We start from the raw sequence: 25686 nt of genomic DNA on the forward strand, positions 1-25686 counted from the left end.
ATTCCCGTCTAGGTCATGTTTCGTCTTCTCGTTTGAGATTTTTGGCATCCACAGGAGCTTTAGGAAATTTGAAAACTTGTGACATTTTAGATTGTAGTGGATGTAAACTGGCAAAATTTTCTGCTTTACCTTTTAATCGAAGTATTTCTGTTTCATCTTCACCATTTGATTTGATTCATTCTGATGTATGGGGACCTTCTCCTGTTGCCACAAAAGGAGGGTCTCGATATTATGTCTCTTTTATTGATGATCATACTCGTTATTGTTGGGTTTATTTAATGAAACATCGTTCTGAATTCTTTGAGATATATGCAGCTTTTCGAGCTCTTATCAAAACTCAACATTCTGCTGTGATCAAATGTTTTAGGTGTGATTTGGGTGGGGAATACACCTCTAATAAATTTTGTCAAATGCTTGCCTTAGATGGAACCATCCACCAAACTTCATGTACAGATGCTCCTGAGCAAAATGGTGTTGCTGAAAGAAAACATAGGCACATTGTCGAAACTGCTCGTTCTCTCTTGTTGTCTACTTTTGTTCCTAGTGAGTTTTGGGGAGAAGCTGTTCTTACTGCTGTAAGTTTGATTAATACAATTCCATCTTCTCATAGTTCGGGTCTATCTCCTTTTGAAAAGTTATATGGGTATGTCCCTGATTATTCCTCATTTAGAGTCTTTGGTTGTACTTGTTTCGTTCTTCGTCCTCATGTAGAACGCAGTAAGTTATCCTCTCGATCCGCTATTTGTGTCTTTCTAGGTTATGGTGAAGGTAAAAAGGGGTATCGTTGTTTTGATCCAATAACTCAGAAACTTTATGTGTCTCGTCATGTTGTCTTCCTTGAGCATATACCTTTCTTTTCTATTCCATCCACTACTCATAGCCTGACAAAATCTGATCTTATTCATATAGATCCTTTTTCTGAGGATTCTGGTAATGATACCTCTCCCTATGTTCGATCAATTTGTACTCATAACTCTGCAGGTACTGGTACTTTACTCTCTGGCACACCTGAAGCTCCATTCTCATCTACAGCCCCTCAAGCTTCATCTGAGATTGTGGATCCACCTCCACGTCAGTCCATCCGCATTCGTAAGTCCATAAAACTACCAGATTTTGCTTATTCTTGTTATTCTTCATCATTTACTTCCTTTTTAGCTTCTATTCATTGTCTCTTTGAGCCCTCTTCCTATAAAGAGGCAATTCTTGATCCGCTTTGGCAGCAAGCTATGGATGAGGAACTTTCTGCTTTGCATAAGACAGATACTTGGGATCTGGTTCCTCTACCTCCTGGTAAGAGTGTTGTTGGTTGTCGTTGGGTGTATAAGATCAAGACTAATTCTGATGGGTCTATTGAGCGATACAAAGCTAGGCTGGTTGCAAAAGGATACTTTCAACAGTATGGTATGGACTATGAGGAGACATTTGCCCCGGTTGCAAAAATGACTACTATTCGTACTCTTATTGTCGTAGCTTCGATTCGTCAGTGGCATATTTATCAGCTTGATGTTAAAAATGCCTTCTTGAATGGAGATCTTCAAGAAGAAGTTTATATGGCACCCCCTCCTGGTATTTCACATGACTCTGGATATGTTTGTAAGCTTAAGAAAGCATTATATGGTCTCAAACAAGCACCCCGTGCTTGGTTTGAGAAATTCTCTATTGTGATCTCGTCTCTTGGCTTTGTTTCTAGCAGTCATGATTCTGCTCTTTTTATTAAGTGCACTGATGCAAGTCGTATCATTCTGTCTTTATATGTTGATGACATGATTATTACTGGTGATGATATTGATGGTATTTCAGTTTTGAAGACAGAGTTGGCTAGACGGTTTGAAATGAAGGATTTGGGTTATCTTCGATATTTCCTGGGTATTGAGGTAGCATACTCACCTAGAGGTTACCTTCTTTCTCAGTCGAAATATGTTGCAGATATTCTTGAGCGGGCTAGACTTACTGATAACAAGACTGTAGATACTCCTATTGAGGTTAACGCAAGGTACTCTTCTTCTGATGGTTTACCTTTGATAGACCCTACTTTATACCGCACTATTGTTGGGAGTTTGGTATATCTCACCATTACTCGTCCAGATATTGCATATGCTGTTCATGTTGTTAGTCAGTTTGTTGCTTCTTCTACTACTGTTCACTGGGCAGCTGTTCTTCGTATTTTGCGATATCTTCGGGGTACAGTTTTTCAGAGTCTTTTACTTTCATCCACCTCATCATTGGAGTTGCGTGCATACTCTGATGCTGATCATGGTAGTGATCCCACAGATCGCAAGTCTGTTACCGGGTTCTGTATCTTTTTAGGTGATTCTCTTATTTCTTGGAAGAGCAAGAAACAATCTATTGTTTCTCAATCATCCACCGAAGCAGAATATCGTGCCATGACATCTACTACCAAAGAGATTGTTTGGTTACGTTGGTTACTTGCTGATATGGGAGTTTCCTTTTCTCATCCTACTCCTATGTATTGTGACAACCAGAGTTCTATTCAGATTGCTCATAACTCGGTTTTTCATGAGCGCACTAAGCACATTGAGATCGATTGTCATCTTACTCGTCATCATCTCAAACATGGCACCATTGCTTTGCCTTTTGTTCCTTCTTCCTTGCAGATTTCTTTACCAAGGCGCATTCCATCTCTCGTTTTCGTTTTCTGGTTGGCAAACTCTCGATGCTTGTAGCTGCCGCATCGTGAGTTTGAGGGGAGATGTTAAATAATATTTATGTAGTCTTATTTATTAAGGGTAGAATAATACTTTCAGTTTAACCTATATATACTTTGTTTGTATTTAGGTTAAGACTAAGCACTCATAATATATATATTATTCAGAATTCTAGCCTCTTTTTCGTGTTTGAGCTTAATTATTTTAACACCCTTCATTTCTGATTTAGTCATTTCCCTGGTTGAATACGTGGCTCCCCCAACATTATTTTTTCCAAGAAATACGGAGAATTTGGTTACATAATCAATTGGAAAACTCTTTAGATAGCACCTAACGGAGTATTATGGAATGTTTATTATGTATATTTATATTTATCTTGTATTTACCTTATATAGGATTCTGATCATGTGTTACATGTTTAGTGTTGTGTACACCCCCCCCCGATCATGTGTTACATGTTTAGTGTTGTGTACAACCCCCCCCCTCTCTCTCTCTCTCTATATATATATATATATATATATATATATATATATATATATCACATAAGGGGGAGTGCTACAGACAATGATCTACAACCTCCAGAATATATTCCAAAACTCTCTCTCTTAAACTTCAACTTGGTATCAGAGCATTATACTTTCAACATGACTTTTATCTTCAATCGGCGTTTCTCTCCTCTCCTCACGGATCCTACCGCATCTCAATCCGCAAACACGCTATCTACATCTCTTCCTGCTAATTCTTCAATTATGCAATCTGCGTTAGGTTTTTCAATGGCACCTCTGCCTGGATTTTTCAATGGCACCATATTTGTTGGGTCAGGGTGTGTCTGTCTTTGTTGACGGGTCCTATTCTTGTCCTACACTCTATATTGCTACCAACGATACAACAGCTCCTGTTATTAATCCATCCTTTCTTTCATGGAAGCAACAAGACCAATTAATTATGAGTGCTCTCCTCTCCTCTTTATCTATTGAAATTCTACATCTTGTGGTTGATTGTGACACATCTCATAGCATCTGGCAGACACTTGAAAAATCCTTTGCCTCACCATCCCCTTCAAGGATTATGCAATTACATGGGTCGTTTCAGGATTTACATCAAGGCGATGACTCAGTTAGTGTTTATCTACAGCGAGCTAAGGTCTTATTCGATGAGTTGGCTGCTGCTAATCGGCCTCTTTCCCTAGAGGACTTTAATCTTTATGTGTCTCAGGGCTTACGCAGTGATTTCAAAAACTTAGTGACCAGTTTGTCTACACGGGCAGACCCTTTGTTATACTCTGATCTTCACAGTCACTTGCTCACTCATGAATACCTCAATAAGAGCTCCCTTCAATCCACTATTGGCTCTCCTATGACAACACCTCTACTGCCCACACCTTCAAATCCCACGGCTTCAGCATTATTAGCCCAGCGGAGTGGTTTCGGTGGTTCTTCTAGTCACTCCTATCGTGGGCGTGGACGTCATCGAGGTGGATGAAGAGGCTACCATGGTGGAAACAATGGCCCGCCTGGATCTGGTTGGCAGCAGACATCTGGGTCTGGTTTTTAGCAGGGTTCCCATGAGTCTAGGACTGGTTGGCAGCAGCATTCTCGTGGGTTTTCCAACTCTAACAACAACTTTCAAAATGTCAATTGTGTTATGGCTTTGGGCATTCAGCCAAGTATTATTCCCAATTCACCTCACATAATTTACAAGCTACCGCTAACTTAGCATTTCAGAATCCTCAGCTCTCTTCTGCAAGTTGGTTTCCAAATACGGGTGCTAATCAATATGTGACATCGGACCTTGCCAGTATGACGAGTTCAGAGCCCTATCCTGGCAGTGATCAATTACATGTTGGTGATGGCAAGGGACTTGTTATATCACATATTGCCCACTCTAAACTTTATACTCCCAAATGCACTTTTATTCTATCGAATGTTCTACATGTCCCAAATATTAAAAAAACCTCTATTGTCTGTTCAAAAATTTTGCATTGAGAATAACGTATTTTTTGAATTTCATTCATCTATGTTTTATGTTAAGGATTTGATAACCAAGGAGGTGCTCCTTTCCAGTCAGAGTAGCGATGGTTTATATGTCTTATCCGAGTCTTCTGCAACGTCCGTACCTCAAGCTTTCCTGTCTACGTCTGTGTCCTCCACTGCTAATGTTTGGCATCGTCATCTTGGGCATCCTAGCTCTTGTATTTTAGGTTCTTTAGTATCAAATAATAAAGTTTCATGTACTTCTAGAGTTTTTAATTTTAATTGTTTAGGAAAATCATCACGTTTTTCGTTAGGCCTTACTGGTCATAAAACTTGCGCTCCTCTTGAGCTTGTTTCCAGTGATGTTTGGGGACCTTCTCCTATGCTATCTAATGATGGTTATTGTTATTTTGTGATTTTTATGGATATATCTGGTTCTTTCCTTCAGCAGCTAAATCTGATGTGTTTAACATTTTTCATCAGTTTCAAGTTCTTGTTGAATGCCAATTCGCCACCAAAATTAAGTCAGTTCAAACAGATTGGGGTGGTGAATATAGGAAGTTAAACATATATTTTAAAACCATTCATTACCGTCTAATTTGTCCTCACACACATGAACAAAATGATATGGTTAAGCGTCGTCATCGTCATATTGTTGAAACTGGCCTTACGCTTCTTGGTTAATGTAAGGCTCCGTTAAAATTTTGAAGTTATGCTTTTGAAATGGTTGTCTATCTCATAAATCGTATGCCTACTGCTGTTTTAAATAGTTGTACCCCTTTTGAAAGTTTGTTTAAATCTCCTCCTGATTACAGTTTTCTTCGTATTTTTGGGTATCTATGCTTTCCATTGCTTCGTCCCTATAATCGACATAAACTAGATTTCCGTTCTACCCCATGTGTGTTTCTTGGCTATAGTTCCTCTCATTTGGGTTATCGTTGCCTTGATTTGTTGTCCTCTTGTATGTATATTGCACGTCATGTTAAATTTAATGAAAATACATTTTCCTTTGCATGTTCTGAACAGACAACACCCTTGCCTTCTCCATCTTTACAAACAACACTCCCAGCCTTAACTCTTTTTCCTACACCTATGACTTCTCCATCTGCCTTATCTCCGCCCCTTTCTCCAACGCCTGACCCCAGGGTTGTTGCCTCCCCTTCACCTCATACCGTGAGTAACAATCCCTATGCTCCATCTCCACTTTATTATGTTTCTAACGATCACTCTCCAAGTATGCTCTCTGTTTCTCCAGGTATGGCGATTCCATTGTCAGCGATCTCTTCTCATATTGTGTCTTTATCTCGACCTCATAGCAATCCCACCTCGGGTCCTTCCTCTGGCTCTTCTCCTAGCTTGAATTTGGTAGATTTTGATCTTCAGCAGGTTCCTCATAATCCATCAATTCTGCCAGCTGACTCCTCTCGCAGCCACCACTTGACACTTCGTCCTCGCCACCCAAAACAGGCGCATTTTAGTGTGTCTCAGTCCTCTGCTCCTGTGTGTCCTGCTTCTCCTGAGTATGAACCCCTCATGTTCAAAGACGCTTCTCGACATTCGGCATGGCAGCAAGCCATGCAAGATGAAATTTGAGCCTTGCACTCTAATGGTACGTGGACTCTAGTTCCTTATTGTTCCTCTATGAATGTTGTTGGTAGTCGTTGGGTCTATAAAATCAAGCAGCGAGCGGATGGTAGTGTTGATAGGTATAAAGCTCATTTTTTTGCCAGAGGGTTCACTCAACAAGAAAAAATAGACTACCTTGAGACTTTCAGTCCGGTTGTTAAGCCTGCAACTGTGCGGTTAGTACTTACTATTGTTGTGACTCGCTGGTGGTTTATTCATCAACTTGATGTTCACAATGCCTTCTTGAATGAGATTCTTCAAGAAGAGGTGTATATGGAGCAACCACCTGGTTTCTCTCATCCAACTCTATCATCTCATGTTTGTCGCCTTCATAAGTCTATCTATGGTTTAAAATAGGCTCCCCGGGCGTGGTATACCAGACTTAGTGATTATCTCATTTCTCTTGGTTTTCGTGCCTCTAATGCTGATACTTCTCTGTTTATTTACTCTGCTGGCCATGATCTCATTTACTTGCTTGTGTATGTGGATGACCTTCTGCTTACTGGGAACAATTCAACTTTGCTATGCCACTTGATTACCTTACTGAATTCAGAGTTCAAAATTAGGGATTTAGGCTTTGTGCATTATTTCTTGGGGATTGAAGTCACCAAGACTGCCATAGGACTTATGCTCTCACATCATAAATATACTCCTGATATCATTCAGCGAGCTGGTATGTCTTTGTGTAAAGCTGTCGACACGCCTGCTTCATCCTCGTCTAAGCTATTGCTGACTTCGGATACTCGGTACTCTGATCCTACTCGTTACCGATAGATTGTTGGTGCTTTGCAGTATCTCACTTTTACTCGTCCAGATATTTGTTATGCTGTTAGTAAAGTCTGTCAGTTTATGCACTCGCCTACCGATGGCCATTGGTCTCTTGTCAAAAGAATTGTCCGGTATCTCTTGTCAAAGGAATTGTCCGGTATCTCCAAGGTACGACATCTTATGGTCTGCACATCACTCGGGGTTCTTCTCTTTCCTTACATGGTTTTACAGATGTTGACTGAGCTGGTAGTCTTGATGATAGAAAATCCACCGGTGGCTACTTGATATATCTCGACCGAACACCTATTTCTTGGAAGTCTGCAAAACAACGAGCAGTGGCTTGTTCATTGACTAAAGCAGAATATAAGGTTCTTGCGGATGGTACTGCTGAGATCTTATGAATTCGGGCTTTGTTGTCAGATCTTCATTTTTCTCCTGATTCTATGACTATCCTTTGGTGTGATAATTTGGTTGCTACCTACTTGTCTGTCAATCTTATCTTTCATGCTCGCACTAAGCATGTTGAAGTCGATTATCACTTTGTTCGTGATCGAGTTGCTAAAAAGGAAATTGAGGTTCGGTTCATCTCCTCGCAGGATCAACTTGCTGATGTTCTTACCAAACCTCTTCCTCACGCATCCTTCACTTATTTTCGGTCCAAGCTTTATGTGGAATTTCCTCCTTCAGCTTGAGGGGGCGTATTATGAAATGTTTATAATTATGTATATTTATATTTATCTTGTATTTACCTTATATAAGATTCTGATCATGTGTAGTACACTACATGTTTAGTATTGTGTACAACCTTATATCTATATATCTATCACATGAGGGGAGTGCTACAGACAATGATCTACAGCCTCCAGAATATATTCCAAAACTCTTTCTCTTAACTTCAACTCGAAGCGTTTTTATCATGTTTGTAAGTGTTTTTTCAAAGTGCTTTGAAGTGTAAAAACATCAAATGTGATTTTAGATTATTTTGATATGATAAAACCGAAAACATAAAAAAAATAAAACTGAAAATGCATTAATTTCTTGATATATTTATAGTCTAAATACACTGGGTTGAAATCATGCCTGCTCATAATCGGAACTTCAATGGAACTCGTAGGTCAATGTTCTTTACTGGTCTGGTTATGGACTTGACTTTGACATGGAGTGCATGTACCCTGTTGCTGTTTCAACACAAAAAGAAGAAGAGGGGGGCAAATATGTAGTTAACCACAGTCGTTGCTCAACAGGTAATTACTTTTATACAATTTGCAATATAAAACCTCAGTTTTTCTTCACATGAAGAAGAAATATAAAAATGAAGTCTCTTTTTCTTCCTTTATAAGAAAAATAAAATAAAATATCAAATCCTCAGATCTAGATTTGAATTTTATTAAAGAAATTTCTTTTTATTGTTTTATTATTTTTCATATTTCCGGAAATAATCTAAAACAAATATTCTTAATTAGAAGGAAAAAGAAGGAGTTGTCGATCCTCTCATTAAACTGTAAAATAATCAATCAAATGTTAAAATAATTAGTGAGTGTTTTAAAGGAAGAATATTTTTCGCTTAAAAACTATAGTTCACATAATCTTATTATAATGGATTTATTTCCAAATAGACTTTACAAATACAGATACTTTTATTCACTTGCCTTTTGTTCTCTATATTTCTTTGATCCACCAAGCTTATGTTATATATATATAGGTTTGACGTCGAACAATTGAAGATTCATTTTCTATTGCATTAGTGATGGTGTGATGCTAAAATTAACATTATATTTTACTATCATTGCACTACAAAAAACAGAAAACAATATGTAATGACTCTTCAAAATATATTTAAAGATACTTTTTAGTGTTGCTAAATATTTTCAACCCACAACATAATTATCACAAATGATCACTATATATAGTGTTATAAGTTGATGCAACGACACCCAACCCCCTAAAAAAATTTAAACATCCAGTTTAATAATTTGATGAATTAAAAAATTAAGGATCTAATTTAATAATTTCATCCAATTTGATAATGAGAAATTCTAATTGGTTATTAGAAATTTTAATTGGTTTCAGAGATTAGACACGGAAAGTGAAAAGGAGAGAATGATTTATTACTTTCAAATTATATGCAATCTTTTTTGTTATGAAAAGGAGGTTTGAATTCAAGATTTTCTAGGAAAGAAAAATACTCATTGAAGATAGTTCAATGCAGATGATAAAACTTGGAATATCAAACCCATGTCAGTTTTTATACAGTTGATAAATAAACCTGCAGGTCCTCGAAGAACCTGCTTTCAAGCCTCGTTAATATCACATTTCTTAGCCCGCAAGAACCCTAATTCCCGCAAAAACCCTGCTTTCAAGTTTTTCAATTGCATGAGCTGCTTTTATTTCCTCTGTCATTCCTATTTTCTTTGATTCTCATTTAATCCTCTAATGGTCATCAAATCTTTCTCATTACTTCAGGTTTACACGTCACATCAATTTCATTTTTCTACCATCAAGGGTTGTGCTCTCGCTTTACCACAACCCTACAAAAACTAACAAAGAAAAATGTTGAGACACTAAAATACAAGCTTCGCTAATAAAAAAACTACAAGTTGAAAAAACTCCACCTGCAACACCAAACCCTAAGTATATAAACTAACTTCCATTCACAATCAGCCGCCTCCTTCCCCTCACCCTCTCTTTCTCTCTGGTCATCCTATCATCATTGCTTCTCTCTCTCTGTTTCCAATCAGAACTAATTAAACATACGATGGCTGAGGCACTTGTATCTCCGATCTTGGAGCAGTTAACCACGATCGTTGCTCAACAGGTATTTTTCTGCCATCTGCAATAACCTGATTTACCTAGCAGAGATAAGAAATGTAAAGGTCAAGCCTTTTTTCTTCCTATCATAAAAAAGAATACTTTTAACTTGAAAAAATAAAAATAATATTTTAAATCCTCAAATATATATTGGGATTTTATTAAAGAATCTTCTTTTTCTTGTTCTATTATTTTTCACAATTCCAAAATAACCTAAAAGAAAATATGTCATTGCTAATATAAGAAAACCGAAAAAGGCAAAACAAGAGTACTTGCCAATTCTCTTTAAACTGAACTATTAAGGGTAAAATAATCAATAAAAAGTTCAAAGGACTAGCGAGTGAGTATTTGGTGCGAATTAAAACTATATAGTTAACACACAATCTTATTATCATGGCTTTATTTCTAAATGGACTTCACAAATATATACATGCAGATCCTTTTATTCACTTGCCTTTATACATCCATATATCTATAGTTTAATGTAAAATGAAAACCAGATTTTATGTCGGTTCAAAGGAGAAATCCTTCTCTCGTGAGAACATTGAACTCTTTCCATACCTACAGGTTTAACGTTGTACCATTTAAGATTCATTTTATACCTTCCTGTAAAGTAGCAGGGTGCAGACAGATATCATCATAATGAAGATAAAAAGAAAAAAGAGATATTATTATTTTTAATAAATATTTTATAAACAAATTATTAATATTGTCAATCCATTTCACAATAAAATATATTAATAAAAAAAAATTAATCTATCCGTTGCCAAAAATTAAGAAATTGTATTGAAATTATAGAAATGTTTCCTCTGCTTCAAATTTCTTATCTTTTATACACTAATAGGTACAAGAAGAGGTGAACCTAGGAGGGGGTGTGAAGAAACAAGTCGACAAGCTGAAAAGCAATCTCCTTGCTATCCAATCTGTCCTTGAAGATGCAGATAGAAAACAAGTGAAGGATAAGGCTGTAAGAGACTGGGTAGACAAGCTCAAAAATGTATGCTATGATATCGATGACGTGCTAGATGAATGGAGCTCTGCAATTCTTACATGGAAAATGAGGGATGCTGAAGAAAATACTCACAGCCTGCAGAAGATACGGTGTTCCTTCCTGGGATCTCCTTGCTTTTGTCTCAATCAAGTGGTTCGACGTCGAGACATTGCCCTCAAGATCAAAAGAAGTATGTGAAAAACTGGACGACATTGCCAAAGAGAAATCTATGTATGGCTTTGAGTTGTACAGAGCCACTGATGAACTCCAACGAATAACAAGTACCTCCCTTGTTGATGAATCAATCGTGAGTGGTCGAGATAATGACAGGGAAGCTTTAGTAAGCAAGTTGCTGGGTGAAAGTAGTCAGGAAGCATGGGACGTGGATGCCATCTCTCTAGTAGGGCTAGGCGGAATTGGAAAAACAACTCTCGCCCAACTAGCTTTTAATGATGCTGATGTTACGGCTCATTTTGAGAAAAAGATATGGGTGTGTGTTTCAGATCCATTTGATGAGGTTAGAATAGCCAAAGCTATCCTTGAGCAGCTTGAAGGGAGGGCACCGGATTTGGTTGAATTGCAATCTCTTTTGCAAAGGGTTTCTGAATCCATTAAGGGAAAGAGGTTCCTTCTTGTCCTTGATGATGTATGGACAGAAAATCATAGACAATGGGAACAACTGAAACCATCTCTCACAGGCGGTGCACCAGGAAGCAGAATTCTAGTGACCACTCGTAAACATTCTGTGGCAACGATGATGGGAACTGACCATCGGATCAACATTGAGAAATTGTCCGACGAGATATGCAGGTCAATATTCAATCATGTGGCATTCCAGGAAAGAAGCAAAGATGAGCGCGAAAGATTGACAGATATCGACGGCAAAATTGCAAGCAAGTGCAAGGGCTTGCCTCTAGCTGCCAAGGTATTAGGAGGTCTGATTCAGTCTAAAAGAACAAGAGAAGAGTGGGAACGTGTTTTATCTAGCGAACTGTGGGGGCTAGATGAGGTTGGTAGAGATCAGGTTGAAAGAGGAATATTTCTACCTTTGCTTTTGAGTTACTACGATTTACCTTCTATGGTAAGACGATGTTTCTTGTATTGTGCCATGTTTCCAAAAGACTATGAGATGCGCAAATACGAATTGGTGAAGATGTGGATAGCTCAAGGTTACCTCAAGGAGACTTCAGGTGGAGATATGGAGGCTGTTGGAGAGCAGTACTTTCAAGTCTTAGCAGCGCGCTCTTTCTTCCAAGATTTTAAGACGTATGATCGAGAAGATATTAGATTCAAGATGCATGGTATAGTGAATGATTTTGCCCAATATATGACAAAAAATGAATGTCTAACAGTGGATGTCAATAACCTTGGAGTAGCAACAGTGGAGACTTCAATTGAAAGGGTTCGTCATTTAAGCATGATGCTGTCAAACGAGACCTCTTTTCCCGTGTCCATTCACAAAGCAAAAGGTCTTCGCAGCCTCTTGATCCACTCTAGAGACCCTTCGCTTGGAGCTGCACTGCCTGATTTGTTCAAGCAGTTGACATGCATTAGGTTATTGAATTTGTCAGAGTCTTCAATCAAAGAAATACCAAACGAGGTAGGGAAATTGATACCTTTGAGACACCTCAATTTGGCATCTTGTTATCAGTTGGAGTCCCTGCCAGAAACCATGTGTGATTTATGCAATCTGCAATCCCTAGACGTTACTTGGTGTGATTCTCTCAAGGAATTGCCTAATGCGATTGGAAAACTTATCAAATTGAGGCATCTCCGGATTTATGGTTCAGGAGTGGCCTTCGTACCAAAGGGAATAGAGAGGATAACATGTCTTCGAACATTAGATGAGTTTACTGTGTGTGGTGGTTGTGAGAATGAAAGTAAAGCCGCTAATCTAAGAGAATTAAAAAACTTAAATCACATTGGAGGGAGTCTTAAGATATGGAATCTACGAGGAGGTATAAAAGATGCGAGTGACGCTGCAGAAGCACAACTCAAGAATAAGAAGCGCCTGCGTTGTTTGCTATTGGCTTTCGACTACAACCGGCAGAACAGCATTTTAATTGAAGCTTTACGGCCTCCGTCTGACTTGGAAAATCTAACCATATCTAGGTACGGAGGGTTGGATTTGCCAAATTGGATGATGACATTAACCAGATTACAGGAGCTTAAACTCTGTTATTGTGCAAACCTGGAGGTCTTGCCTCCGTTGGGTAGATTGCCCAACCTTGAAGGCCTGGTATTGAGGTCGTTGAAGGTGAGAAGGTTGGATGCTGGATTTTTAGGTCTAGAAAAAGATGAGAATGCCAGTATTAATGAAGGAGAAATTGCAAGGGTCACTGCTTTCCCCAAATTGAAAGAACTTGAGATTTGGTATCTCGAAGAAGTAGAAGAGTGGGATGGAATTGAAAGGAGAGTGGGAGAAGAAGATGCCAACACAACTTCAATATCCATTATGCCACAACTTCGAGATTTGATAATTGAAAATTGCCCATTGTTGAGAGCACTACCTGACTATGTTTTGGCAGCGCCTCTACAGGAATTGGACATAAGTAGATGCCCCATTCTAACGAATCGTTACGGGGAGGAGGAGATGGGTGAAGATTGGCAAAAGATTTCTCACATCCCAAACATTTGTTTTGATGATTACGGGAGAAAGACAGAACTCTTTAATTAGAACCTGCAGGAACAGGTAAATTCTTCAACCAGTGTTAATTCTTAACGGTAAAATACCGTTTTTCTGTAAATGGATTGAACTCATTTGTAATCTATTCTTGAGTTGGATTTTATTTCCTACTTACATTTATTCTATCAAATGCAGCTGTGACTTTCTTTTTAGCATTCTCTCTGTTTTTTTTTTTTAAATAAAAAACACCACATTGTGTCCCATAACCAGAAACAACTAAATCAAATCATAATTGTTGGATTTGTCAAAATACAAACATAATTCATGAAAAATAAACTCAAGATGCCATGCTTTGTGAGCTTGAAAAATAGACTTTCAATGGAGGCAATGGAGAAAAAAACTGGAGCTGCTGGAATTGGTGGAGGCCGCGACGGCACACGGTGGAACAGTGGTGACGCATGCCGGCGCATGAAGTTCATGCGCCACAGCCTTGACAGTGCATTGGTAAGTTTAATCATACAGTCATTACACATCCAGAAGTCTTCTGGTATTTAATTCAACCTAATAACAATGGTGAGAGAGGCAACACCAAAACAGTGGTAGCGAGGGTTTACGCCTCTAGCAAGTAGCAAGAGATATAGCTTTGCTGCAAAGAGCAAGAGAATTAATTTGGTCTGATACCTCGAAACATTGCATGACCGGTAAGGTAGGTATAATTAATTAGAGATGTAAGGACTCAGAAATTTATTACTGTGAAAAGAAGAAACATTTACCATCATTCTAATTACAGTTAGCCATCTTTAGCAAGTAAAAAAAGCCAACCCCGTGTAAAGATAGTGACTGCAACCTCTGATGCAATCTAAATTTGGTGTATCTTCATCCTCAATCTTTTCTGAAAAATATGAAAGTGTATGAAATAAAGATTGTATGAATTCAGAGAGAAGAAACAGGTAATATCATCATGAGCATCTGGAGTGGCTTCTAGATGTGTTTTTTGTAATAAAAGCCTGGAATCTTCAAGTCACCTCTTCATCCATCCACTGCCACTTTGCTTGGCATCTATGAATGAAATTCCTTTCACGATGGGGTATTAACAGTGTTTTTTCAAAATCTGTTGTTGGTATGTGCTACCAATGATTTTCTATGGTGAAAGGCAAACAACAGAATCTCTCATGACAGCTTTTCTTCTCCTGCATTGTGTGGAATCTTTAGCTTCATCAGAATGATATCATCTTTAATAGGGCTGCTCCAAATCTTCAAAGCTGTTTTTCCTTGATCTTCCGCAGTTTCTCATTTTCTTCAGACTCTGCTGGCGAGGATGTTCATAACAGCTTTGATGGCATTGGTTTTGTAGAAAGGAGGAGCTGATTTCAGTTGTTTTTATCCTTTTCCCACACTGTTTTCCTTCCCCTGTTTCAAAACCTCTAAAGCTTGTTTGCTTTTTTTTTTTTTTTTTGTCAGCTAGAACTTCTGGATGGTAGGCTATTATCTTTTTAGCCATTTTCTTATAATACACTCGACTATTATAAGAAAAAAAGCATCTGAAGTGGCTGAATATACAAGCTTCGGTTCCATCTCCATCAGCATCAAATGCACCCGAGCTATTGGTGAGCAGCGCCAATGAGAGGGAAAAATAAAAAATACCATCCTGCATTTACTCCAACCTTCCACCTCATATATTCACAGAACTTTCAATCTTGCCTTGCATAGAAACCAACAGTGAACCTTAGGGGAGAGGTGACTCGCAGAAACTTAAAAAGCGGAATCCACATGCAGACAGTAACTCGGCCAACTCAGTCGATTACTCAATGTAATTAATTATAGCACTCTTTGCTGATTATTTCAAAAAGGACCTCCTCTAGCCTTATTTGAGTCACCAGCTAGCTACAAGTCTTCAAGCTTTGAAATGACTAATGGCGTACGGCGTACCACTCTGCCACTGGTAAGGAAAAGAAATCTCTTTAAAGTCACCAAGGAACTTTTTTTTTTTTTACAACAGTGGAGATTTTATTAAAATTTTTGGCTAAAAAGAGAATAGCCTAATAGCCAAAAAAAAAAAAGCAACAAAGAGAAGATAAAAAATAAAGAAGACATAAAAGCACGGTATCTACAACAGGAAAAAGAAAACAGGGACCAGACAATTGATAAAAACTAGAAGTCAACTTCTGTTATCCCTGAAAAAGCATCATTGAAGATTACATCAATACAAGAAAAGAGAAGTTGTTATCATGAAAGATTCTGAAATTTTCCTTGCATCATTTGTAGCACATATCATCAATAGAATTTGGGAAAGAATCACTAATACCCCACCAAAATAGGAATTTCATTCATAACTTCCAGGCAAACACACAATTAATGAAGAGATCGCATGAAGTTTCAAATCGTCTTTTACAAAACACACATCTAGCTTGCTGAAGAGAAAAGAAATCATGCTGAAACAAGAAATCACGGATGAAGACTTTATAAAAACCGAAAAGGTTATACACCACTGTAAAGCAATTGATCCAAGAGATGGGAACTGTATTTTACTGTATAAAAACCATTTTACTATACAACAAAAATTTTTTATGGGATAACATCAAAATTTTGTTATAAATTAAAAAATTGATGAAATCTTCTATTTTAGTGAATATTATCAAAATTTTCATTAAATCTTAAAAAGTGATGAAATCTTCAGTCTTAAGGGATTAACGTCAAAGTTTTTATTAAAATTCAAGAAATTACAAAATCTACTGTCTTTAGGGATTGATATAAAAAAATTAATGAAATTTCCTATATTGAGTGAATGAAAGATTTCAAATATATAGTAGTATATAAATAATTTTCTGAACCAAAGAAAAAACAGAATTTTTAGGAGTGATTTAAAATCATGAACTAGAATTTAAGTATTCAAGTTGAGCATATTAAATCTGCAATGAGGTGCATATGGTGTTTTTTCAGTGCAGCGAAGCATTGACTAATAAAGACTGACTGAATTGAAACAGAACGCAACGAGACTTTTGGGTTTGAAACTAATCCAGTGACGACAGCAAATAACCATTTTTTTTTTTTGTAAGGAAAGGCACATGGTGTGATTTATGCAATCTGCAATCACGTTACTTGGTGTGATTCTCTCAAGGAATTGCCTAATGCGATTGGAAAACTTATCAAATTGAGGCATCTCCGGATTGAGGGTTCAGGTGTGGCCTTCATACCAAAGGGAATAGAGAGGATAACATGTCTGCGACCATTGGATGGGTTTACTGTTTGTGGTGGTGGTGCGAATGAAAGTAAAGCAGCTAATCTAAGAGAATTAAAAAACTTAAATCGCATTGGAGAGAGTCTCAAAATAGAGAAAGAAAGAGATATATAAGATGTGAGTGACGTCGTGGATGCACAACTCAATAAGAAGCGCCTGCTTTGCTTGTTATTGGATTTCAAGGAAGTGGATTCCATCATGGAGAAAACAGAGTTGCAAGCGAATGAAGACTCTTTAATTGAAGCTTTACGGCCTCCGTCAGTCATGGAAGATCTAACCATATGGTTTTACGGAGGGATCGTATTGCCAAATTGGATGACAACATTAACCAGATTACAGGAGCTTAAACTCGCTTATTGTACAAACGTGGAGGTGTTGCCTCCGTTGGGAAGATTGCCCAACCTTGAAAGCCTGGTATTGAGCTCGTTGAAGGTGAGAAGGTTGGATTGTGGATTTTTAGGTATTAATGAAGGAGAAATTGCAAGGGTCACTGCTTTCCCCAAATTAAAAAAACATTGGATTTGGCATCTTGAAGAAGTAGAAGAGTGGGATGGAATTGAAAGGAGAGTGGGAGAAGAAGATGCCAACACAACTTCAATATCCATTATGCCACAACTTCGAGAGTTGATGATTCTTCATTGCTCGTTGTTGAGAGCACTACCAGACTATGTCTTGGCAGCGCATCTACAGGAATTGGACATAAGCATTTGCCCCAATCTAAGGAAACGTTACGGGAAGGAGGAGATGGGTGAAGATTGGCAAAAGATTTCTCACGTCCCACACATTTATTTTCATGATATATAGGTGAGAAAGACATAACTCTTTAGTCTGTAGGATCGGCAGGAACAGGTAAATTCTTCTACCAGTGTTAATTCTTAAATTCTTCTACCAGTGTTAATTCTTAACGCTAAAAGATTTTACTATATTTTAACAAATCAATTTCGGCTCTCCATTTTGTCATTCTTAACTTTGTTTTTGATTTACTAGTTCTTGTTTTGTTAACCAAATCATTTTACCATTACAAGTGATAATATTTTTGGAATCAAATCGAAGGGCATCTATTGGTTATGACACGTGTGCTTGTGGTCTGTGTTTGACAGCTTGGGCTTAGAAGATACTGAAGAGCTACTTCAGAGTGGCTTCCGATTTCGTAACTGTTAACACAACCCCAGATCCTGTAACTGTCGCTAACAAAACCCTGACCGAGACTAGACTGAAAAGTTCAATAATATAGGGAATGAATTGAAATGTTAGAAACAGCACAGGGACTGAAACAAAAGTCAACCCTCACCACCAAACCCTAAGCACATATAAACTAACTAAATCAGCAGCCTCCTTCCCCTCACACTCTCTTCTCTCTCCCTCTCTGTTCATCCTATCATCATTGTCTCTCTTTTTTTAAGAAATAAAATAGAAGTATACAGACAAATGGCAGAGGCACTTTTATCGCCAATTCTGGAGCAGTTAACGAAGATCGTTGCTCAACAGGTAATTGCCTTTCTACAATTTGGAATGATCCAATTAACCTTACATGAATAAGAAATATAAAAATGAAGTCTTTTTTTCTTCCTCTACCAGAAAAATAAAATAAAATCTCAAATACTCAGATCTAGATTTGGATTTTATTAAAGAAATTTATTTTTATTGTTTTATTATTTTTCATATTTCTGGAAATAATCTTTAGAAGGAAAAAGGAGGAGTTGTCAATCCTCTCATTAAACCGAACTGCTAAGGGTAAAATAATCAATCAAATGTTAAAATAATTAGTTCACTTTAAAGGAAGAATATTTTTCACTTTAAAAGTATAGTTCACATAATCTTATTATAATGGATTTATTTCCAAATAGACTTTACAAATACCAACAAATACAGATCCTTTTAATCACTATATTTCTTTGATCCACCAAGCTTATGTTATATAGAGGTTTGACGTCGAGCAATTTTAGATTCATTTTCTTCCTTCTTGTATAGTAGCAGAGTGCAGACAGATATCATCATGATGATGATAAAAATAAATATTATTATCTTTAATATATTGGTTCTTAATAAATATTTTATATATAAATTATTAATATAGCCTATCTATTTCACAGCACGTGTCAACTACTGCGAAAAAAAGATTAATAAAACTTATTTAATCTATTAATTACCAAAAAATAAAATAAAAAACTTGTAGTGAAATCATAGAAATGTTTCCTCTGCTTGAACTTTCTGATCTTTTCTACACTGATAGGTACATGAAGAGGTGACCCTAGTAGGGGGTGTGAAGAAACAAGTCGACAAGCTGAAAAGCAATCTCATTGTTATCCAATCTGTCCTTGAAGACGCAGAAAGAAAACAAGTGAAGGATAAGGCTGTAAGAGATTGGGTAGACAAGCTCAAAGATGTATGTTATGATATGGATGATGTGCTAGATGAATGGAGCTCAGCAATTCTTACATGGAAAATGGAGGAAGCTGAAGAAAATACTCGCAGCCTACAGAAGATGCGATGTTCCTTCCTGGGATCTCCTTGCTTTTGTCTCAATCAAGTGGTTCGACGTCGAGACATTGCCCTCAAGATCAAAGAAGTATGTGAAAAAGTGGATGACATTGCGAAAGCGAGAGCTATCTATGGCTTTGAGTTGTACAGAGCCACTGATGAACTCCAACGAATAACAAGTACCTCCCTTGTTGATGAATCAATCGTGAGTGGTCGAGATGATGAAAGGGAAGCTGTAGTAAGCAAGTTGCTGGGCGAAAGTATTCAGGAAGCAGGGTACGTGGAGGTCATCTCTATAGTAGGGATGGGCGGGATTGGAAAAACAACTCTCGCCCAACTAGCTTTTAATGATGCTGAGGTTACGGCTCATTTTAAGAAAAAGATATGGGTGTGTGTTTCAGATCCATTTGATGAGGTTAGGATAGCAAAAGCTATCCTTGAGGCGCTTCAAAGGGGTGCACCGAATTTAGTTGAATTGGAATCCCTTTTGCAAAGTGTTTCTGAATCAATTAAGGGAAAGAAGTTCCTTCTTGTCCTAGATGATGTCTGGACAGAAAATCATGGACAATGGGAACCACTGAAACTCTCTCTCAAAAGCGGTGCACCAGGAAGCAGAATTCTAGTGACCACTCGTAAACATTCTGTGGCAACCATGATGGGAACCGACCACATGATCAACCTTGAGAGACTGTCTGATGAGTTATGCAGGTCAATATTCAATCAGGTGGCATTCCATAAAAGAAGCAAAGATGAGTGCGAAAGATTGACAGAAATCGGCGATAAAATTGCAAACAAGTGCAAGGGCTTGCCTCTAGCTGCCAAGGTATTAGGAGGTCTAATGCAGTCTAAAAGAACCCGAGAAGAGTGGGAACAAGTTTTATCTAGCGAATTGTGGGAGCTAGAACATGTTGAAAGAGGAATATTTCCACCTTTGCTTTTGAGTTACTACGATTTACCTTCTGTGGTAAGACGATGTTTCTTGTATTGTGCTATGTTTCCAAAAGACTACGAGATGGTCAAGGATGAATTGGTGAAGATGTGGATGGCTCAAGGTTACCTTAAGGAGACTCCAAGTAGAGATATGGAGCTTGTTGGAGAAGAGTACTTTCAAGTCTTAGCAGCACGCTCTTTCTTCCAAGATTTTAAAAAGTATAATCGATATGATTTGAGAGAAGATATGAGATTTAAGATGCATGATATAGTGCATGATTTTGCCCAATTTTTGACAAAATATGAATGTTTAACCATGGATGTCAATAATCTTGGAGAACCAACAACGGAGATTTCATGTGAAAGGGTTCGTCATTTAAGTATGAAGTTATCAGAGGAGACCTCTTTTCCCGTGTCTATTTGCAAAGCAAAAGGTCTTCGCAGCCTCTTGATCAACACTGGAGACCCTTCGCTTGGAGCTGCGCTACCTGATGTATTCAAGCAGTTGACATGCATCAGGTCATTGAATTTGTCGATGTCTTCAATCGAAGAAATACCAAACGAGGTAGGGAAATTGATACATTTGAGACGCCTCAATTTGGCATCTTGTAGAGAGTTGGAGTCCCTGCCAGAAACCATGTGTGATTTATGCAATCTGCAATCCCTAGACGTTACTGGGTGTCGTTCTCTCAACGAATTGCCTCGGGCGATTGGAAAACTTGTCAAATTGAGGCATCTCTGGATTGATGGTTCAAGTGTGGCCTTCATGCCAAAGGGAATAGAGAGGATAACATGTCTTCGAACATTAGATGAGTTTATTGTGTGTGGTGGTGGTGAGAATGAAAGTAAAGCAGCTAATCTAAGAGAATTAAGAAACTTAAATCACATTGGAGGGAGTCTAAGTATATGGAATCTTGGACGAGGTATAGAAGATGCGAGTGACGCTGCAGAAGCACAACTCAAGAATAAGAAGCGCCTGCTTCGTTTGGTATTGGATTTTGACTTCAACAGTGAGAACGGCATTTTAATTGAAGTTTTACGACCTCCGTCAGACTTGGAAAATCTAACCATATCTAGTTACGGAGGGTTGGAATTGCCATATTGGATGATGACATTAACCAGATTACAGGTGCTTACACTCGGTCATTGTGTAAACCTGGAGGTTTTGCCTCCGTTGGGTAGATTGCCCAACCTTGAAAGTCTAGAATTAAGCGGGTTGAAGGTGAGAAGTTTGGGTGTTGGATTTATAGGTATAAAAAGTGTTAACGAAGGAGAAATTGCAAGGTTCAATGCTTTCCCCAAATTAAAAAAACTTTGGATGTGGAATCTCAAAGAAGTAGAAGAGTGGGATGGAATTGAAAGGAGAGTGGGAGAAGATGCCAACACAACTTCAATATCCATTATGCCACAGCTTCGAGAGTTGAGAATTGAAAATTGCCCATTGTTGAGAGCACTACCAGACTATGTTTTGGCAGCGCCTCTACAGGAATTAACCGTAACTGGTTGCCCCATTCTAAGGAAACGTTACGGGGAGGAGGAGATGGGTGGGGATTGGCACAAGATTTCTCACATCCGAAACATTTATATTTAAAGAATAGTTAAGACACCACTACGGAAGTCTGTAGGACCGGCAGGAACAGGTAAATTCTTCTACCAGTGTTAATTCTTAACGCTAAAAGATTTTACTATTATTTAACAAATCAATTTCGGCTCTCCATTTTGTCATTCTTAACTTTGTTTTTGATTTACTAGTTCTTGTTTTGTTAACCAAATCATTTTACCATTACAAGTGATAATATTTTTGGAATCAAATCGAAGGGCATCTATTGGTTATGACACGTGTGCTTGTGGTCTGTGTTTGATAGCTTGGGCTTAGAAGATACTGAAGAGCTACTTCAGAGTGGCTTCCGATTTGGTTCTGCGTGGATTCACTTGTTTAGTGTATTAATTATTTACTTTGGTGTGTGCTAAGACTGAGAGAGACACTACGTAAAATAATATGTAAGCCTTGTTTACATGGAGGATTTCATTCAATGTTGTATTAAGCACCGTATGTTTCCTATATTAAAGATGATACTCATTAATTTAGTGGATTAAATCATAATAAAGTTAGCAGAGGGCACCTCATGCCATAAGAATTTCAAAGTTACGTGCTTGAACTAGAGCAGTAGGATGGGTTCTCTTCTAGGAAATATTGTGTACTCCAATCCATATGAAAGTGTGTGATCAACCTCATGGGAATTATTGTGTACCCCAACTCACATGTAAATGTACAATAGCTGATAGACCTCGGGTTGACGGTCTCTTTCCTGTGGTTTGGTTGTTGAAAGTGGCCAACTACTCACCCGTGGGTGGTGTCCAAGAATATATCCATGATAGATATTAACTAATACATGGTTTCCAGTTCAAGAGCCATCATCAAAATTACAAACAAGATTCTGATTGTCAAATTCTTCTCAACTAAATAAAAGTTTGATTAAATTGAATTGAATAGCACCAAATATTCAATGGATCAGCTAAAATAAAAGGTACTCTTTATAAAACTAAATTTAATATATATCAAAATTAAACGGATTTTTTTATATAATTAAGGTAAGAACCTCAAAAAAAATAATAAAGAAATGAATTAATATAGCCTGGTTAAAACATCTCGTAGACTCGAGTAAAGCTTGTTTAAATATTGTTGGTTTTCTTTGAAAAAACAATTTCAGTCAAAATAATATTATTTTAATTTTTTTATAAAAACATTAGATTAATCTAGCTTAACCCTCTATGTTAAAACCTAATTTTTGAACGGGATGTTGAACTTCCAGTCAAGTTTTAAGAACTATGTCGTTGATGATGGCATATAACTTGAGAATGGCATATAACTTGAGATGGTTGTTGATGGTATTTAATTGTTTGTTGTTTCAGGTTCAAAAAGTACAGAATCTGACACTTAATATTGAAGAGCTGTTCTCAGAGTGGGTTCAGTATATGCATGCTTTGCTGTTATTGAGTTTGAGATTATGGCTTCTTTGTTTGATAAAAAATAATTTTAGAAATTATTTTTTATATTTGCTTGTCATTAAAAAAGTTGATTAATAAAAAATATTTTCGAATCGAAGAAAAATTTAGCTTGGTTTTTTGAAAAATATTTTATTTTTATTTTGAGCGGAACACTTTCCAAAAGTTATGAAAAATTTAGAAATGTCATATTATTTGCTAATTATATCAAATTTGATCCTCAAACTTTTGATTGCTATATATATTTTGTTTTGAATATTTTTTTTTCAATTTCATCCCTTAGAATTTGATTTTTATATTAACTTTGGTCCTCATTTTTATAATTGTTATTTGCTTTTTTCTTATCATTTTTTTTATTGAAATTGTTTATCAATCAAATTGATCCTCATTCTTTTAATTGTTACTTATTTTATTTGAAATAATTTATGAAATGGTAATTATTATTATTTTAATTTCTTCATCTTTCAATTTTTTATTTGTTAGATTTGATCTTTATTAGTTTGATTATTATTTATTTTATTTGAGATAATTTATAAGATTATATTCTGTTTCAATTTCATTCTCATTCAACCATTTAATTTACAAGATTTGTTCCTCATTATTTTAATAAACTTGAAAAAAATAAAACATTAATAAGTTATTTTCTAACTCATTTTTCATGATATAACCAAATACTGAAAAATGTTTTCAAACTTATTTTTCATTACACTATCAAACATCAGAAAATAATTCACTTTCTCGGAATTCACTTTCCAAAAAGAAACTACTTTCCAGTAAACAAACGGGGCTATGTTAAATAACTTGTAAGCCTTGTATACATGGTGGATTTGATTCAATGTTGTTTTAAAAACCATATGTTTTATATACCTTTTTCTGTAAATGGATTAAACTTATTTGTAATCTATTCTTGAGTTCGATTTTATTTCCTACTTACCATTTATTCTATCACATGCAGCTGTGACTTTCTTTCTTGCATTCTCTCTGTTTTTTTTTTTTTTTTAATAAAAAACACCACATTGTGTCCCATAACCAGAAACAACTAAATCAAAATCATTATTGTTGGATTTGTCAAAATACATACAAACATAATTCATGAAAAATAAACTCAAGATGTCATGCTTTGCGAGCTTGAAAATTGGACCTTTAATGGAGGCAATGGAGAAAAAAACTGGAGCTGCTGGAACTGGTGGAGGCCGCGACGGCACACGGTGGAACAGTGGTGATGCACGCCGGCGCATGAAGTTCATGCGCCACAGCCTTGACAGTGCATTGGTAAGTTTAATCATACAGTCATTACACATCCAGAAATCTTCTGGTATTTAATTCAACCTTCTACCAATGGTTAGAGAGGCAACACCAAAACAGTGGTAGCCTGGGATTACGTCTCTAGCAAGTAGCAAGAGATACAGCTTTGCTACAAAAAGCAAGACAGTTAATTTGGTCTGATACCTCGAAACATTGCGACTCCAGTAACGTAACAAAGGGAACCAGTCCACCGCAGGCTTCCGTCATTACATGTTCAAAAATCTCAGAAATAATATCATTCATCAGGTACAGAAAAGAACATTATGACCGGTAAGGTAGTTATAATTAACTAGAGATGTAAGGACTCAGAAATTTATTACTGTGAAAAGAAGAAACATTTACCATCATTCTAATTACAGTTAGCCATCTTTAGCAAGTAAAAAAAGCCAACGCCGTGTAAAGATAGTGACTGCAACCTCTGATGCAATCTAAATTTGGTGTATCTTCATCCTCAATCTTTTCTGAAAAATATGAAAGTGTATGAAAGAATGATTGTATGAATTCAGAGAGAAGAAACAGGTAATATCATCATGAGCATCTGAAGTGGCTTCTAGATGTGTTTTTTGTAATAAAAACCTGGAATCTTCAAGTCACCTCTTCATCCACCGCCACTTTGCTTGGCATCTATGAATGAAATTCCTTCACGGTGGGGTATTATCAATGTTTTCCCAAAATCTATTATTGATGATATGTACTACTAATGGTTTTCTATGGAGAAAGGCAAACAACATAATCTCTCATGACAGCTTCTCTTCTCCTGCGTTATGTGAAATTTTTGGCTTCATCGAAATGATATCATCTGTAATAGGGCTCCTCCAAACCTTCAAAGCTGTTTTCCTTGATCTTCGGCAGTTCCTCATTATGGCTGAGACTTGATACCAATTCTTCAGACTCTGCTGGCGAAGATGTTCATAACAGCTATGATGGCATTGGTTTTGTAGAAAGAAGGAGCTGATTTCAATTGTTTTTTTTCCTTTTCCCACACTGTTTTCCTTCCCCTGTTTCAAAACCTCTAAAGCTTGTTGGCTTCTTCTTTTTTATTTTTTCAGCTAGAACTTCTGTATGCTAGGCTATTATTTTTTTAGCCATTTTCTTATAGTACTCTCGATTATAATAATTAAAAAAAAAACATCTGAAGTGGCTGAATAAGCTTCGGTTCCATCTCCATCAGGTTTGAGTAACTCGGCCAACTCAGTCGATTACTCTAGCATTATTTTGAGTCACCAGCTAGCTACAAGTCTTCAAGCTTTGAAATGACTAGCTAGTGG

General features: G+C 37.0%; 4 protein-coding genes and 1 long non-coding RNA gene across 6 annotated transcripts in view; 4 read left to right on the forward strand and 1 right to left on the reverse strand.

Moving 5' to 3' along the window:
* Positions 1 to 25686, forward strand: part of LOC7482215 (putative disease resistance protein RGA4) — a 124615-nt gene that overhangs the window by 39569 nt on the left and 59360 nt on the right. The window contains exons 4-5 of the mRNA XM_052445810.1: positions 12199 to 12301; positions 20542 to 20626. Coding sequence (XP_052301770.1) covers positions 12199 to 12301; positions 20542 to 20626 — 188 coding nt within the window. The remainder of the gene's footprint in view (positions 1 to 12198; positions 12302 to 20541; positions 20627 to 25686) is intronic.
* The window catches only part of LOC127904070 (uncharacterized), a 134515-nt gene that overhangs the window by 34707 nt on the left and 74122 nt on the right, over positions 1 to 25686 (reverse strand). The gene's annotated exons all lie outside the window — the stretch shown is intronic.
* The window catches only part of LOC18103922 (putative disease resistance protein RGA3), a 134906-nt gene that overhangs the window by 34472 nt on the left and 74748 nt on the right, over positions 1 to 25686 (forward strand). Inside the window, exon 3 of the mRNA XM_052445809.1 lies at positions 19310 to 20000. Within this exon, the coding sequence (XP_052301769.1) occupies positions 19310 to 20000 (691 nt within the window). The remainder of the gene's footprint in view (positions 1 to 19309; positions 20001 to 25686) is intronic.
* Positions 9703 to 11222, forward strand: LOC18103979 (putative disease resistance protein RGA4). Its single transcript, XM_052445815.1, has 2 exons — positions 9703 to 9848; positions 10686 to 11222. The coding sequence occupies exons 1-2, from the start codon at positions 9789 to 9791 to the stop codon at positions 11028 to 11030; spliced, it is 405 nt and encodes a 134-aa protein (XP_052301775.1). The 5' UTR covers positions 9703 to 9788; the 3' UTR covers positions 11031 to 11222.
* On the forward strand, positions 20633 to 22205 carry LOC18103982 (putative disease resistance protein RGA4). The gene is made up of 2 exons (XM_006377047.3): positions 20633 to 21747; positions 21973 to 22205. The coding sequence occupies exon 1, from the start codon at positions 20643 to 20645 to the stop codon at positions 21696 to 21698; it is 1056 nt and encodes a 351-aa protein (XP_006377109.3). The 5' UTR covers positions 20633 to 20642; the 3' UTR covers positions 21699 to 21747; positions 21973 to 22205.

The sequence above is a fragment of the Populus trichocarpa genome, chromosome 12, assembly GCF_000002775.5.
Source record: "Populus trichocarpa isolate Nisqually-1 chromosome 12, P.trichocarpa_v4.1, whole genome shotgun sequence".
Classification (NCBI taxonomy): Eukaryota; Viridiplantae; Streptophyta; class Magnoliopsida; order Malpighiales; family Salicaceae; genus Populus; species Populus trichocarpa.

Excerpts from the sequence above, each read along its gene's own strand:
- LOC18103979 (XM_052445815.1), top strand. The coding sequence starts at position 9,789 with ATGGCTGAGGCACTTGTATCTCCGATCTTGGAGCAGTTAACCACGATC. Across the intron at positions 9,849-10,685 it reads CCACGATCGTTGCTCAACAG|GTACAAGAAGAGGTGAACCT; the intron begins GTATTTTTCTGC and ends ATACACTAATAG.
- LOC18103982 (XM_006377047.3), top strand. The coding sequence starts at position 20,643 with ATGTCTTCAATCGAAGAAATACCAAACGAGGTAGGGAAATTGATACAT.